A 17,810-nucleotide genomic window follows, 5' to 3' on the forward strand; every position below is an offset into this window, starting at 1 on the left:
GCAGCCCCCAGCCCTTCCGTCTTCCCGTTTTGCTGCTTTGCCCTGCTGAGACAGGAAAGTGCAGCCACAGGCCTGTTTTCACTTAACTTTCTGCCCAATTTAAATGAAACGAGTCCAAGATCCTCAAACCACGGGTTCTCCCCTGCAGCCTTCGTGCACGCTCACCCCGCTCACCCGTGCCCAGCCGAACACAGCAAACATCCCCACTCTCACCAGCTGCCACTGGATGCTGCAAACCTCCCACCAGGGATGCTCCCAAACCCACCCCTCCACAGCATCCCGCTCACCTCGGGGTATCAACCACCCCCGGAGAGGCAGGGAAGTGCAGGGAGAGGGCAGGAGCCGGGGGCAGCAGCAGCAGTGCTGCAAAAAGAAACCTCGCAGAGAACATTAAATTAAAATCCAGGCAATTAAATTAATTACCACTAAAAGCATCTCACCTGATTAGTTCCTTGCATAATTAATTGCATTATCAACACCGGGCACTCGCTTATTTATTTATTGCTCGCAGCCCCCGTGGTGTCCAAGCCTGCCCCTCAGCTGCTCAGTGCCTGGCGGGGCTGGGAGCAGGCACCGGCCAGGAACACGCAGCAATAGGAAATCAGCGGGATTTTGGCTCTAACACCAAGCAATTCCCACGGGTCCCCGAGCGGATTGACAGGGATTGCTATAAGCGAGGTGTTTAGCAGAGGCAAGAGCCATTGCGAAGTCACGGTGGTGCCACAGCTGCAGAGGAGACAGCTGGAGACCACAGACCCCCCCCTTTCCCTTCATTTCCTCCAGATCTGGGCTGCAGCCCCTGCTAGTTTTGCAAGGTGTTTGCACTCGTGGCCAGCTTTGCCCTGGTAACACAGCCAAGGGGTCCCTGACCACACACTTGCCAGCCACACACCATTCATTGCCATACTCCCAACCCTGCTACCTCCTCCATCCTCCTGCCCTAGGCAGCCCACTCCACCCTCGCCTGCTTTTCTCCTTGATTTCCAGCTTCGTCCAGCATCTCTTCCCCTTGTCCCACATGCCAGCATCCCTCCCAGCAGAATCTAGTACCACGAGATTGACGCCCTGCAGCATTGCAGGCTTACACAGCCCCTCTGCCTGACCCCGCTATGATAGAAATGCACCTGCAAGGTGCTGAAGGTGAGACAGGGAGCAGAGAAATGGGGACCTGGGGATGGCCAGCACATCCGTGGGGAGCTCCCGGCTGGTGCCTCGCAGCATCCTCCGTGGCAGCCCCAGCTCACCACCCAGCTCCTGGCACCCCCAGCTCTCAGTTACAAGCACAAAACCCACAGTTGCTCTCAGCTGTACAAACACAGCAGCCCACGAAACACACAGCTGCTATCAGCTATCAGGGTGGTGTGAAATATAGCACAGCTCTTATCTCCCACAACGAGACCTGTGAATCAGCACATCTCTCACTTAAGATAAGCAAAATCCTGTGAAACGTGCAGCTGGCCTCCACCGCAGCCGCGCATGGGCTCTCCTGCAAACACACAGCAGCTTCCACCGCTTTTTGGCTGTTCCTCTGATAAAAGCACACTGCAGTAACCACGGCCAGCACTCTTCCTCCCTGGCTGCCCTGAAAAAGGGCTCAACCCTGATCCTTTCTACTTGCAGCCTGTGCCCCTCCTGCTGCACCATGGTCTGGCTGGAGAAGCAACATCCCTTCCCAAATTGTTCCAGGGGCATCGTTACCAGCTTTGCCTCAACGTTTGGGGCAGAGGGGGCTGATTCCAGAATCCTGCTGCTGGGATTTATATGTCACGGGCAGCTTGCTCTGGCTCAAGAGACAGCATGACTCTGTCCCCCCCATCCCCATCATGTCACACACCAGGGTACTCACTTCCCACCCTCAGGTAGGTCTGGTACTTGAGGTGCCAGGAGGAGCCCTCGTAGCAGGAGTACTGGCCGCTCTGCGTCAGGTCCACGTTCTTCAGGATCAGGTACGAGCCGTTCAGGTGGGAGTCGTCGATGTCGGTGCCGTTGGCCGTCCAGGTCACGGCCGCGTCCCAGTCCATGGAGCCACACTTCATGGTCACGTCCGCGCCTACCCGCTCATACTGGATGTGGCTGTCTGTGGAGGAGGGAGAAGAGAAAAGGAGGTGAGCTCGGAGCCCCATGGGCAGGGTGAAGACCCCAGGGCTGCCTTGGAAATAGGATCTTACCATAACTTGCACAGCAAGAGAGGGAAGGACCGAGGCATGGACAGCCACGATGGTCAGGAAAGCCCATGTTCTCCTCCTGACCCTGACAATGGTTTACTGTCACCTTAGAGCAGATCACGGACCACATCTGTCTCATAGGATGCCTTCCCCCGACCTTTACCTTGGAGGAGACACACCAGGGCCACACGTATGGCTCACCAGCCAAATGCCCCACAGCACAGCCTGCCGCTCATGCCACCAAGTCATTGTCACTCCTGCATCCACAAGGCTCGCTGCAGGAGGCAAATCAAACACACACATCACAAATTCCCAGGGGAGGGAGTTGACAGAGCCCCAGGACCTGTTACCAGCAAACTTGAGTTATTTACTAGCGGAGGTGGGAAGTGGGCAGCTGCCCTTGCAGCTCCCTGCCTAGGAAATGAGATGGGAGGATCGCAGCCTACCTGAGCCACACTTTGGAAAGGGGCAGCTGCTTGGCGCACGCTATGCTGTTTATCTCCCTGCTTGGTTTTTCTTCTCTCGCTACAATAACATGATGCCTTGCTGAGCTGTTTGATTTAGCATCTCGCGAGTGGGGCAGTACAGCTCATTGGGCACCAGCTGCCTAATTGAATTTTCTCAGGTTTCTGGACAGGAGTTCGAGCTGACATTCATTAATGATGCTTGGCAATTGAATCTTTCCCGTGTTGCTACATGGGCTGTGCTGAGCTGCGTGCGGCAAGAATAAAACCGTACGTGTGTGTGCATGGTGCAGGGTGAAGCAGGACAGGGCGTGAGCAGGGGGTGAGCATCTCCTTCAAGGCTTCATCAAGCCTTTGTGCACAGGCAAGGGGTGTTTGATTCTCAAAACACTCCCAGGTTTCCAAAATGCGTTTGACAAGGTGCCTCAATAAAGGCTCCCAAGGAAACCAAGCAGCCCTGAAAAACAAGGAGAGTCCTCGCAGGGATTTATAGCAGCTAAAGGTCGGGAGACCAAAGGTGAGAAGAGGCGGTCAGGCTTGGCAGAGGAAGACGTCACCGGTGAGGTTTGACAGAGATCAGGGCTGGGCCGGAGCTGCCCAGCATGCTGTAACTCATGTGGAAGAGGGGGGCACGGCAGTGAGAGGAGGCAGCCGAGGCTGTTAGGGCAGCAAAATTAAAGCTGAGGGCAAAAGTGTTACAGAAGGGTGTCACGGTACAGACCAGCTTTGTATCGATAAACGCACAGGGACACAGGGGGTGACGAAGGGCTTGTTTGCCTTGCTGTCCCTGCGGTCACGGCTCCAAATTAGCTGCAGCCTCCATGGAAACACATCTTGGAGTGTCACACTCAGTTCCCTGAAAACACCCGCTCAGTGGCAGTCAAAAATGCAAACCCAGTGATAGGAATTATTAAGCAAGGGCTTGAGAACAAAACAGAAAGTACTGGACTCTACAAGCTGCACACAATGCTATGCCCGTGTCATTAGGAGTACAGTTCAGCTGAAAAATCAGCAGAGGAAGGAAACGTGGAAGAGCAAAGGTCAGGAACAGCCCCTGTGTAAGGGATGGCATGGCAGACTCAATCTCTTCATCCCCACGAAGAGACAACTGGTTGGAGACCTAAATAACACCTAGACACCTAAATAACCCTGAATGACACAGAGAGGATGAATAGAGAAGGACTGGTTCTTCTTTCTCCTAAGAAAACAATTAAGGGGCAGCAAATGAAAACAAGTAAAAGAAAGTGTTTCTTTTGCACAACGCGTAATGACATTACAGAAACCCACATCCCTCAGTTACTGTGGCTGTCCAAATTTTGGTGAAAAGAATGATTAAACAAATCCACCGCAGAAGACTCCACTCAGGGTGGTAAAACACCGAGCTGCCCCAGCAAGCCAACAGTGGGGAGAGAGAAGAAAAGCATCCCTGTGCCCAACCTGCTCTTTTCTCTCCCTCTAGATACCATCTCCTGGGTCCTGCTGGGAGCTGGGACCAAGGGCTACACAGTGTGGTATCATCCAGCCATGCCTGCACCTTAGGTGAAAGCCCACAGCCTGAGCCCATCCGCAAAGGAGAGTGCCCTGGGATGAAGTTGGCCCTAAGGGATTCCTCCTGAAGACCCACAGCAAGCAGCTGCATGTCAGGATACTTCTGATGGGGAAATGGTATCTCTGGGGGTGCTGTCCTTGATGGGAAGGGGATGCTGAGGACAGTAGGGGAAATGGGCTGTAGCTACTAAGGTGCTGGTGAGACGTCTCAGGATCATCTCAGACACCAGCTAAAAGTGTTTTGAGTGTTTTAAAAGAGCTTACAGCATCCACTGACAGGCAGAAAGAAGGAAGAGCATCCCAGCTGAGGAGTCTGTGAGGAGGGGCAGCTGGACTGGGTCCAGATAAATGGGCAGATTGGTGGAAGTGTGGAAGATGGATGAGTGGAGAGATGAACGAGTGTGTGTGCCTGCAGACAGATGGATAGCTGGCTGGCTGGGCACAGCTGGGACGGGGGGAAGTGTATGAAGAAGAAAGGATGGATGACTGTGCAAGTGGATGGATGGATGAGTATATGTGAGGATGCAGAGCGACGTAAGAGGATGGAGGACTAACATATAAGCAGCAGGCTGGCTGGCTGTGTATGTGGATGGAGGGACGGATGGACAGATGGATGGAGGGATGGATGGGTGGGTGGGCGTGTAGAGGGAGGGAGGGAGGAAGGGAAGGATCAGTGAATGGCAGCAGGGGAGGGGGGATTGTTGGCTGTTCAAATGGCTGGGCAGATGGATGGATTGACAGATGACTAGGCAGATGGGCAGATGGATCCATATAGATAACAGACTTAAAGCATGGATCCCAGCTTCTTACTCCAGTTCTGCTCTAATTTCTTCCTTTGCATAAAGTAAAGATTTTTCCCCGCCCTTTCCTGCAAGGCCATTGACCTTCCTGCCCTCACACCTGCTGGGCAGAGACCGTGGAGATGCAGCATCACCCAGCATTGCGTGGAGAAATGCTCGCTGCAGTGATGCAGGGAAGGATTGGGGCAGGGGAAAGCTCTGGGGTGCCCAGCTCTGCTTCTCAGAACTGCAGCTGAGGGCTTGCCTGTAGCTGGGAACAGCAGGGCTAGGCTGGGATGGAGGAAAAGGCACCTTGAATTATTTCCTGTTGGTCCTCAAATACAGCACAAACACGCTGGCACACACCCAGAAGGACGGAGGGAGCCATTCCTGGAAGACAGGTCTTTGAAAGCAATAGTCTTTCCCAGGGCAATGACTTCAGGCTCCTGACAAAGGAGAAACCCAAAGCACAGTGTTGGAGCAGGCGTTTCCCCTAGACGGGTTTAGTGACCCTCACGCTGGGGCTGAGCCAGGTCCCCATGTCACATCCAGCCACGTGGATGCGTGGCACCCTGCTGGCCTCCCCGTGTCACCTCTCTTTGCCTGCCCTGAGCTGCAGATACCAGCAGTGCTTTTGGGTGGGGACAGGTGAGGACGACTAGAGCCTTTCCCATGGAAACGCATTTAATGCTTCCCAAATCCAGCTTGTCCAGCTGTAGCTCCTCAGCTGAAACTTCCTCCTCGTTTCCCTTCTTAATGTTTCTTGACCTGCGGAGGGACTGCAAGGGCAGCACCACCGAAGCCTTGGCAGCTCCCACCCCCCCCAGCACCCTGGTGGGGCTCCTCGTGCCAGGGTCCATACCAAGCCAGCCCCTTGCGAGCACTCATGGGGGCCAAAACCATCCCAGTGATTTGCAGACTGGAACAACTGCTCCCACTCATGGGCCTCTGCCCAAACATACCATGTGGCTGCAGCTGGTGTAAGCACCGAGTGAGCAAAAGGAAGGCACCAAAGCATTTTTGGGGATGGACACAAGCGCTCTACACCCTCTTGCACTCTTCTCATCTGCAGGACATGTGGCCTTTGTCTCTGCCCTTACAGGTGGGGAAACTGAGGCAGCGAGAAGGGATATATCCGCCTCTCCTCCATGGGACACGGAGCACTTCTGCAGCAGGAATCTGTCCTGAGGTATCTGTATCACCCCACTTGCCTACGTACCTCTCGCCCAGAGCTGTGTGCTTGGCCATGAGTAATAATCTGAGCAGCTAATTAGATCTCTGTGTATGCATTCATAAATTATACATTTAATATTTACACAGTGCCGGGGGTACGCTGAGAGCTCTCCAAGCAGATGGAGCAGCGAGGTCTCACACCCTGCAACTTCCCACTGTAAATGAGACCTGTAATGAGATCCAATGGGATCAGCGAGATGTTCTGACCTTCTCTGGCCTTTGGATGTGGGTCTCCTGGGGAAGGAGCACAACCCTGTAGCTTCTCTCGTGCTCCAGCACCCATGCTGGCCAGCTTGGGCATCACTGACCCTGCTCAAGGGGTGCTGGTGGCTCTGCTCCCAGCTGTAGCTTTGTGGTCCTGGGGGTTGCCCTTGAGATGAAACAGCCTCTAGCACTGGAAAGGGGTTCCCTACACCATCTTCCTGAAGTGCACCCCATCCTTGATCTCCTCACATCCATTCTCTCCAGTGCTCCTTGGTCTCTTGCACAGCTTTCATTGCCAGCAGAAACCTTCCCTTCCAGAAGAAGGAATTTCATGCTTAAGGAGGCAGTTCTTCCACAAGTGATTTAAAACTAAATACATCTTTGTAAGGAAACAGGCATAATTAAGTGTCATCGATGTAGCCAAAGATATGGACCGTTCCAAGTTAATTTTGTCCATTAATGAAGAATTGCAGCAAGCGGAGCCCACGTTTGTTTGCTCTACTTTGGTAAATCCCTGGAGTCAGCAGCTTTGCTTTCTTGACAAGAAAAAATAATTAGCAAGAAACTTTAATTAAGAGATAACAGATGGGTGCTAAAGGACTTGTACTCAATCACTCCACGATAGCCTGGAAGCAGATCTCAGTTTGCTTCAGGGGCACTGCAGAGGATGCACTTTCCCTCTCCACCATGGTCGGCTCCTGGCCAGCTCCGGGGACAGGCGAGCCTCTTCCCTCGGCCTGGACGTGACCACAAAATGTCCTTCCATGAGGGGTGGCACAGCCATCTGGCCCTCAGGGGAGCTCTCCTCCAGCTGCACACCCAGCACAACATCCCACTACTGCTCTGCGGTGGCAGGAGCCTGCTCGCCCCACAACCCAGCCGGGCAGCAAGCACCTTGCCAGGGAGAAAACCCAGCACCAAGCCCAGCTGGAAACAGCAGGACGGAGACCAGAGACTGGTTTTGCTGGGAAGCAGCATCTCCCGACCTGCCCGACCACACCAGCCCAGAGCATGCCACAGGCACTGCCCCTTGCAGGAGGGCTCTCTACCAGGGCCAACTCGTGTCCCCACCTGCCACCATGCCCAGCTCACACTGGAAGCAGCAGGGGCTGTACAGCAGCATGCTGTCCCAACACCAACTTGTTCCTGGCCACAAGGGACCAGCAAGCCTGGGACTGAGCTCTGCCAAGACTGCCAAGGCTCGTGTACCCGTCTGCAATGATTGCACCTCTCTGGCACCGATGGTCTTGTGTTGCCACGCACAGGACCAGAAGATGAGCTGCTGCTGCTCCTGCTCTTCTGTCCTGCTGAGCCCATATGCCCTGGAGCAGGGATGGGAAGCCTGGATGCTGTTGAGCTGGTGACCTTGTTGTTTTGTTTTGTTTTGTTTTGTTTTGCTTTGCTTTGTTTTGTTTTGCTTTGTTTTGTTTTCTCCTAGGAGACTTTGGTCTCTCATCCCAGGAAGGGACCTGAGCTCATGCACTCATCTGTTTTCCTGCAGAAGGTCGTGGTAAGAGCTTCCCTTGGATGTCTTAGCTTTTCTGGTCCAAAAATGCCCATTCCCTAGGATTCCAAACACCCTCCTTGCTCAGACAGGCTGAGCTCTGACTCCATTTTCATCCTAAGGCTGGACTTGACCTTGCAAATTTGGCTTTCTTGCAAAGCTGTGCCCCCTGAGATGACTTGTCCTGAGTTAGAGCAGTCACCTGGCGAAGCAGCAACTCCTCCAGCCCCCTGTATCTACACCGCAGCTGCCCCAACACATGGGGTGGATGGCAAGGAAAGGAAGGTGTTCAAGGGCCAGAGGGAGATGAATGGCAGTAACCAGAGCAAGCACATGGTGGAAAAATCCCACTGATATCCTCCAAGCCACACTCGCCCTTTGCTGCCAGGTGACTGCGGGTGAATTACGGGCTTGTTTTCTGCTCCTGCTTTTTCATGCCGACAGGACAAATAACTTAGGCCACAAAAGAGTGCTTAGATCAGGCTTTTCAGCACCATTTAGGAGGAAATCAATAAGATTCGGAATTAGGTGCCCAAATCACAGCCGTAAACACAAGAAAAGCCCATTGTGGTTCCGCAACAGCGCCGAAATGCCTGCATCTACCGGGCGTGGGGAGGGGGCAGAGGCAGATAGAGACGTCAGGAGCCCTGCACCATGAGCTGCCTTCCTCCCCATCACTTCTGGCCAGTGCTCACCATCCTCAAACAACAACCTCCCTCCAAGCACAGCAGCACAGCCCTGCTCCCACATCGCCCCGCTCAGGGCTGCGGGTTAGCATCAGGCATCGGGCAAGATTTTGTTATTATTAGCACAGAATTATGGAAGTCAGAGGCATAAAAGACCTGTTGGGTCCCACTCAGTCCATCCTCCTTCTGCCAAGACAGTATTGGTCCCTGCAGCGTATTTACTATTTCTCCGGTCTAATTTTACATACTGTACAATCTGCGCAGTGCCAAGTTACGATCCCTGTGTGAGAAGCAGAGCTCTCAATTTCCAGGCTCTCGGGTGTGTAAAATCACAACCGCGATGTTAAATTAACATTTTTTATTTTTTATTTTTTTGCATTTAATCATTTAATAGCTCTAAAATTCAGCCCCTCAGGCTCTTTCTGTCTGTCTGTTGGCGTGGGCTTTGCCTGCTGTAGGCCAGTGGCTTGTCGCTGACTGATGCAACGCTCGTACCCCTGGGTGGATCGGCAGCAGCTGGGCTTGAAGCTGGGACCGCTGCAACTTAACACGTGAACTTCTGTGGCCTGAGCTGGAAAAACTCCTCCGCTTCCTCAACCGCAGGTACGGGAGGCTAAGCCTCCTCCTCACGGCTTAGGCCCCGCAGGGACAAGGCGCAGGGCACAGCCTGCGCTCGGGGCCAGGACTCAAAGGCAGCACAGCATGCAGGCTCGATTCAGGAATCAAAGCAGGGATGCGATCTGCAGTACTGAGATGCTGGGGGGACCCTGTGGCCATCCCCTGGTTTGTCACCCCGCTGTCATGACATGTCCCCCAGCACAGCAGAGCTCAGCTGTCCCTGCCAGCAGCTGGGGTGCAGGCAGTGAAATGAGACCTACCTTGGAAAGGATAAGTTCCCTGTGATGCCCCTGGGAACCCCCAGGAGGAACAGCAGCACTTCTTCCTACATCCAGACACCCACTGGAGGAGAGACCCCAGGACTTGTTTCTACCCAAGAGAAGAATTCCTTTACCCTGCCCCAGCACCAAGACTTCCCCTTGTGTTCTTGGCCGTGGGATAACAGAGGAGCTGAGATACCGGCGCACATGGGGAAGAATAGATGGCAATAAGAAGCGAGGCATTTTTGCAAGTCTTTTCCTTTTTTTTTTTTTTTTTTTTTGACTCAGTCACCATCTCTCACATCTCTGAGCAACACTTGTACTCCCGTAGCATAGCTGATTTCAAAGCAATATTAATAATAAAGCAACAATCTACTCTGCCCATCAGGGGCTGTATTAACAATTAAGCCAAGGCCTCAGGATTTGCCAGTGTAATAACAAGATATTACATTTGCATTTCATGCCTTTCACTCTGAAAGACCCTAAAGCAAAGCCAAGCCAGGGAGCGATGAGCAGCGCACGCTGAGCTGTGGAGCTGCATCCCAGCAGTCACAAGGAGCATCTTCTGGGTGCAGCCCTCCCACGTTGAAAAATGGCCACAGGTCACCTCCACGGCATGCTGGAAAGGGCCCTGCTGCCCCCAGAGAGGTGAAGGTGAGATGCACGCCTTCATATCGCATGAGGCAAGAGGAGATCGCAAGCGCCTGGTGCTGTGGGGCAGCCAGAGGCTCTGCAAGCCAACTCGTGCAGATGTGCACACATATGATTGCAAAACACAATGAAGAAGCTCACGCAGAGTTATCACGCTACTCCTGGAAAGATTAGGTTACAACTAAGCAGGGACTTTTCATGTCGGTTTCCCATTCCTAGCAGCAGCACCAGCTGCTTTCAAGAGGAGGGTACATGCAGTCCCTCGGAGAAATGTGAGCTCCTGCCTGGCCCCGCTCACGTGTTGCTGCCCCTAAGCACCAGTGTCTGGAATATTTTTAAAAAACCTTTTAAAAAATGCTCCCCATTAAGCAACTATTTCCAAGCAGCCTCAGCAGCTGACTGGTGGCAGAGACCCCGCATTCATCGTGCAGAGCCCCAAAGAGCCGAGCTGTAATTTCTATTTGATGCTGGTCGCCTCTCCATTTCTGGAAACACCTCCTTCCCTGCAGAGCCTTTCCTGCTCATCTACCCACCGCTATTCCCTCTCCATACAGCTTTTATTACAATGCCTTTGACTAATCTCTCCGAAGGGAAGAGCAGGGCTGCTTTCAGGGAGCTCAGCTTGCCTTTGAGAGCTTCTCCTAACCTTCAATTACCGCTGCTGCTGCTTCGCACAGCCCTCAGCTTGGTGGTTGCTGGGCTTTTTTTCTTGGTGGTGGTGGGTTGTTTTGATTGTTTGTTTGTTTTTTCCTTCTGTGTTTGGGATGATGAGCAAATATTAGTTCAGGAGCAGACGTTCATTCAACATGATTTGAACTAATTGCCCTTTTTTTTCCCCCCTATATTTCAACGCTTGGAGTCTCCAAGTGTCTTGTTGCAAAACAAAAGCTAAAATGCCAGAGCGTTCATTGAGTGAAACAAATGAACGTGCCCGGCTCTCTGGAGAGCTCCTTGGGTTTGAAGTGGTAGAAGATTTTAGAGAAACATTTTTTTGCAAGTAAAAGTATACAGAAGCTCACGATGTCTAGGAGGAAGAGAGCTGCAGTTATCTGAAGGCGCTACTGAATTGCAACTATTATTAGCACAAGATCCTTGAATTCTGGAATTTCTGCAAAATGTTTTGAATTCAGGTTCTGAAGCATTTAAAGGGCTCGAGAAAATATCTTTGGCTCCAAGTCAGCAAAGCACTTAGGCGAGCTCTTAACTTTCAGCATGTGTTTAAGTACCTTGCTGACTTGGGGCTTTTAACCCCGGCAAAAAGAAAGCAAGCAGGGAAGAAAAGCCAAAGGAAAAGTTTGTGTGCATGTGGAAATCTCCAGACAAGCTGAAAAAATATGGGAATCTCTTCTGGAAAGTAGGAGAACAAATAATAATAATGACATGCCTTAAAATTAAACACTAGGGAAAGCTTTCTAGGGGGAGAAAGACTCCCAGAACAAATGGAGCATTTCGTTGTAGCCTAACGCTGACTTTGCTCTCCTGCTTCTTCAGCACGCTGAAATTATTTATTGCTGAAAATAAAAAAATAGTTCGGAAGTGGGAGGGGGAAGCTAAGCGTGATGGGGGAGAGAAAAATCTTGGCTCGAGCAGTGAAGAAACATCTCTGAAATGAGTCGGCTGTGGGAGGCTGCCTGTCAGGAGGAAGGAAGAGGAGGGAGGAGGAAGCAATGAGTGGCAGTCGCAGGAGAGCCCAGGGCAGGAGCCTGCGTGTGTCCATGGGGCACAGGCTTGCAGCAGCCGCTTCCATGAGAAGGGAGGATCTGAGAAAGTCCAAAAGCAGATCCAAAGGGCACGGGGAGGCAGAAACTCTGCCTCCGATCAATGCAAATCTATGCACGCACAGGCAGAAAATGGCTTTTTCCCTACCTCATGCTGGAGGCCATGAATAGGAAACAATCTTTTCAACTCCGCTGGTCACACCCCTCGCCGGCCGTTCGCAGCAGCATCAGGCTCTATGCATGTTTATTTTCTAAAGCAAAGCAAAAATAGGCTATGTCTCCCGGTGGTGGGAGAGCATGGGCTGGCTGCAGCCCACACAGGGCGGTGGGGCCGGAGGGATGCTCAAAGGCTCCACCAGGCTCAGTCCTCACAGCATCCCTCAGTTCCAGGTTTCAGGAATGATGCAGGAAGGCTCAGGATAAGGCAGAGATGCAGCTCGGGACCTGTTGGAGCAAAAGCCTCAACTCTGAAAAAAAAAAAAATCTCCAAAGTTTTCTTTTCTTTTCCCTAAAAATAAAAAAAAAAAAAAGGGCTTGATTCTTTCTGAAGGAAACCAAAGGGTTTCGTGTCTCTTAAACTGCCCCTGCTGTGTTGTACAAAAGGCTTTACAACCCAGTTTTTTGGAGGATGCAGAGTTGTCAATTCAAAGTGAAGAGTCAAACACCATTTCAGAAAAACACCAAAAAGACATACCGCAGCCCTTGCCCTCTTCCCGTTCCTCTTTTTCCCCTGCCAGAGAAATACAATTTTGTGAAACTTTGGACGTTGACGGCACTTCATTTTCCAATGGAAAAAAGGCTCCCCCGAGGTCCTTCCCCGGCAGCAGGCAGACCTCCCGAGGGAGATGCGCCGGCAGGGTGCGGGGGGCTCCTCCTCACCACTCAGGCTGCTGCGCTGCCTGCAGACCCCCTGGGACAGGCAGGCAGCGAGAGGCGGCTGGTGCCTTAATGAGCTGACAGCTCAAGGAGAGGAGACAAATGAGAGCAGCGTCTTACAGACGGGAACCCGAGTCCCGAACGGAGATGAAATGACTGGCCCAAGTGCGTGCAAGTAGAGCCACGCTCTGAATTTCCTCCTCCCCTGTGATCTGATGGCACCTGGCACGTCAACACCACGGGAACATCCGAAGCACAGCTCACGTTTGGGCTGGTGTTGCTTTACCCATCTTGGACCCCCGGGACGCCAACACGTCCTGCACTCAGCCCTACAATCCACTACTATGGCGTACACCGGTGATTCCCTCTGAAATAGCAAAGCAAAAAGCCTCCCATAAATACTGATTATATAAAAAAACTCCTCTGGGCTAAGCAAGTTAAGAAAAATGGTCCAAACTCACCAGAGGAAGGAAAACACAATTAAATCACCTAACAAACAGCCTGCATCCACTGATCCCTGCTGCTACACTCACATTGTTTGACTTGGCCACCGCTGCACTGCCAGCTGTGCATGTGTGCCGGGCAGCACAAAGCTTACTGGCACCCAGAGGTCCCCAGCACATAAACCCACTGGGAACCCCAGCGATGGGTTGTGCATAGAAATGCTTGGGAGCTGCAGGTCCTGGTCACAGCACGAATTAAAGGGAGGTGATGTTTGCAAGGACCCAATATCTACCTGGGAACAGGTCTGCACGCACTCCCACCGAGCCCCTCTGTTTCCACCCGACCCATGCAATTCTACCAGCCCTCATTGCTGCAACCCAGCCAGGATCCAGCTCTCACCACTCACAGCTGATGGGCTGCCCAGCTCCACCTGCCTAAATATATTTTCCAAGGGACAGAGGAACTTCATCCAGACCATTCCTCAAAGCTCAGGGCAGGAGCTTACTGCTGGGTCTACAACATGAAGCACCACACAACACATTAAAAGTGCTGCCACGTGTGCTTCTGCTCTTGGTGTTTCTCACTATGGGGTCTTCACTCTGAAGCTATGATTTAGGGCAGGGTAAACACTGTAACGGGATTAAATCCGCCACTTAAATCCTGAAGTTCTCCTTCTGGGTTTACATCGCAAAGTCCTACTCATGGATCAATAGAAAGACACCCACAGCTGTCTCTCTGGGGCTGCCAAGAATGTAATTGCAAAAACACAGAGAAAGAAATATAAAATGGCTACAGAAGTGCACGGACTCGCACGGCTCAGTGGACAAGACGTGCCCAGACCATGCAGTGAGATGGACAACTTCTCAGGGAGGGCAGGTTCACCAAGAGGGAGAGAGGCTGACCTCTGGCTGTCTTGATGAGATTGGGAACACCTCCCTTATCAAGTGATTGATCCAATGCCCAACATCCCCCAAATTTCTTGGGGGACAAGGCACATCCTACATAGCACTTCCTGGCTGCCTGGGGGTCACTGCTGTGCTCAGACTGGGGAAACTGGGAGCAGAGGAGGACCCCTGCTGTGACAAGTGAATCTCCTGGTGGGCTGATGGATTTAACGCTGGCCCTGCTGCCACACATGGGACATGAGCAGCACCTTCACAAAGTCTAAATCAAGCTAAGCCAATGCCATAAACCAGAAAAAATACAAAAAAAAAAAAAAAAGATAACAACCCAACCCTGCGTCTATGTATAAACAAATGTTCATTTTGAAGCACCAGCTGTCAAAGTCCCATGGTGTCTCTGTTCTCCCAGGAGCTCCCTTTCTGTCTCCCTTGCTGCCATCGCAGCAGCAATGCAACTTCTGAAAAGCACCGACTGGCAGCACGAAAATGGCCGCGGTGATTGTATTGCAACACTTTGCTGCTTCCCTGAGCCGCAGCTCCCTCCTCCGCTGTTGGAAGTGAAGTCCAATCAATGCTAATTAATTAAGGGCCAGAACCTGCCAACCATGGTCACACTGAGTTCAGTGCTGTTCCTTGAATATTCACGGCTCACTTTCTGGCAAAGCAAGAGATTTGGGTGGAAAACAACAGAAATTTGCTTTGCAAGCCAGGAGGGACAGACAGACATGTCCCTCTGCTCTTAGGGCTGAGACATGGAGGAGCAGCCTATGCAGGGCAGGCCTGACATGCCCCAGCTACACCTCTGCAAAGCAGCATTGACACGATGGGAAGGGCACTAAGTCAGCCTGCAGATGTCCCTAGATGCTCTCCGCAAGAGCTGGCAGAGCAATTTTCCCCATCTAAGACCAAGTGGAGGATGCTCACGATGGGTCCAAGCATCTCTGCCAGCAAGGGGTAGCACATCCTTTCCCTGACCAAACAAAGGGCTGTACTCTGTAATGGAGAGGGATGGGTGTTACTGGGAAAATCTGGGGAGGCTCCACAGGGGCAAAGCCCTGGAGATAGCTGTGCCATAGGAAAATCCTAGGAAGGTGAATGGACTTCCAGAGGCAGCACCAGTGGGAATGGAATGGTGGGTTACTACAGCAAGCAAGCCTGTGGCTGCTTCTGGGCCTTCCTCCCCCTGCCAAGGGGCTCGTGTGATGCTCTAAGATCTGGGAGGCACCAGTGGGGACCCAAGTTCCTGAGCTCTTCCACCACACCATGCAGCAGGGACCCTCACCAAAGGAAAATGGAGACAGGCACACAGGCCGATCCCCCTGTGCTTTCCACCACGATGGTAAAGCTAATTTTCTAGTCTGCTGAGCACAGGAGCTTGCGTGTGATCGCCTGCCAGGCGCATCGTGCCTCACCATGCACCTCCACCCCCTCCAAACAGCAGGCATCCTGCCAAGCTCAGCGGCACCTCTCCACTCCTGAGCAACACCATTGGGTTTTCCTGCTGTGCCCCAAGCCTCCCCCATTGTCCCAGCAGCTGGCACAGGTTGTGGCAGGCCTCCAGGCTCCCGCTGATGGCCAGGCATGGAGGCTTCCCACGGGAAATCACAGCGAGAGGGTTAGATTAACGTCTGGAATCAATGCCCTCAATGCTGCGTGCCTCAGTTTCTCCCTTGCGCAGCGTGCTCTCAGCTGGAACAACCGCAGTGCAGTCCAGGCACCGGCACGGCAGAGTCCGACCCGCTGGGGTTTGTGGCTTGGCTGGAGCCAGAGGCTCTCCGTGACTCATCCTAAGGAGTCTGGAGTTCATGGCTCCGGCTGGAGGCTCCCCTCGGGAGTGCTCCGGGCTCAGCTTACTGTGCCCCTGGGAGCAGGCTCGTGCACGAACACGGATGGAGAGTACAGCTCACCCGTCTGGTTGGAGACATTCACTTGGACTGAATCACTTGGGCATGGGGGGTACCAGAACGGCCCCCACAGCAGACCCCTGTGCACGATGCAGGCTTGCACTGGCCACTGCTGCCTGCAGCGTCATGTTCCTGCCTCTCTGCAGAGCAGAATCACACTTCAGCGTAGCAAAGCATCCTTTCCCAACCAGCTCTCCGCCAGCAAAGCTGTGTTACCCAGCAGTGCACACTCCTTGCCCAGCACCCGGACATCAGAAACACATGCACACACATGCAGACCTCATTATACCTTCACAAATTCAGCGGGGGCCAAGGATGATGTGCTACAATATACAGCTCTGCTTTAGCTCATGCAGCCCAGCCTACAAAGCACACAGCTCTTTGCTGGCAGAAGTCCTCCATGCTTCCAGCTTTGCAGGTCAATGTTTTTCAGCTTGGGCTCTGCAGACCCCTGGCTGCTTTGTAACACTCCAGAATTGATAATTAAGCAGGTTTAAGCCATCCAGCTGGGCTCTTCTAACAGAAATCTGCACTGGGGGAAATGCTTCAGGCTTTGCAAACTAAAAAAGCTAGGAAGGACATGCCACAGTGTGCTGAACCTGGGACAAAGGGCAGCACATGGCTCTGTCCCATCCACGGGGAGTTTTGCACCATGGTGGATGCATCCTGCCTGGGGTTGTGGTCAGGTACTGTCCCTACACATCAAAGTATGCAGATGTGCTAGGAGAAGTTTTAGCCCCTTCCCCTTGTCAGCTGAACGGAAACGAAGGTGTTTTCATCCCCCCACTGCAAGCCACATGCACAAAGCCCCCTCCCCAACACCAGCCTCCCCAACACATGCCCCTGAGCAAAGGAAGGAGGTGCAATCAGCCTCCAGACTACCTTAGCTTCAATTAGCACCCAGTGGCAGCTGAGCCTAAACAATAATCTTTCAGCAAATCCTACGCCAAGAGATCAATGGTCCATACGCCGGACTAATACCGCTGTAACCCCTCCTGCCTCCATCACTGTCGATTGCTTTGCAGTTTCACTTCACTTCTCCACCTGATTGGCCTAGCTGCAGCACTCATTACAAGGTGACACGCATTGCTTTTCCCCTCTGTAACAAGCCTGCCACAGACCCAGCTCAATCCTTCCTCTTCTCCTCCTTTTCCTTTTAATATGCCACAATTATATTGGCTTCTCTGCATGGATCCACTCCATTTAGTGCTGCCCAACACTGCTTATCCTGAAAGATGTTCTTTTCATCCACGGGACAGACTGCACATCTTGCAAGTTGATTCTTCTGCTAGTGGTACACTTCATGTCCCAACATCTGCTCTCCTGAGCACGCTTCATGCTTCCTTTGCTCTGCTCCTACCCTAGCAAAATCTTCTCCTCAGAAAGCAGAGATGAAGATGCTTGGTCTCAGTGTCTTGCTGGGGCTGTGCTCCTGTGGTTTTGGGCTTTGCTTTGTCACCAATGCAGCCCCCTCTGCTACAGCCCTGGGCTCCTTCAGGAGCACTTTGCTCCTCCAGCCCAACACAAGGTGGGCTTTGCAGTCCCAGGGCACAAACCACAACTTCAGGCACTGGAAGCCCTTCAAAGCAGACAAACCAAGTGGCACCTCCAGCCCAAGTCCAGTCGGATTTGTGTCCCTCAGCTGACAGGACCGGGCCGCTTTGGCAACTTGAGGTGCTGGCTCCCTGGGACGGCCGCGTGTGACTTCCAAGGCGAGACCTTTCCAAGCTTTTGGAGGCTAAGTCAAGCCAAGCCCCTGAAGCGCTTGGTTTCCACTCCAACTGTCACAGCTTTATGAGATCTTCCATTCCTGGCAGCCTTTGAAATGTAACAGGCCTAAAAAACAACAGGCGT

The 17,810-nt window shown here is 52.6% G+C and overlaps 1 protein-coding gene across 5 annotated transcripts in view; it reads right to left on the reverse strand.

Annotated features, from left to right (window-relative positions):
- The window catches only part of CNTFR (ciliary neurotrophic factor receptor), a gene marked incomplete at its 3' end in the record, with an annotated part of 178,455 nt that overhangs the window by 50,184 nt on the left and 110,461 nt on the right, over positions 1-17,810 (reverse strand). For all 5 annotated transcript variants that reach the window (XM_083818337.1, XM_083818336.1, XM_083818339.1 and 2 more), the window contains one exon: positions 1,847-2,077. In XM_083818337.1, coding sequence (XP_083674463.1) covers positions 1,847-2,077 — 231 coding nt within the window. The remainder of the gene's footprint in view (positions 1-1,846; positions 2,078-17,810) is intronic.

Source organism: Anser anser (assembly GCF_964211835.1).
Source record: "Anser anser genome assembly, chromosome: Z".
Lineage (NCBI taxonomy): Eukaryota > Metazoa > Chordata > Aves > Anseriformes > Anatidae > Anser > Anser anser.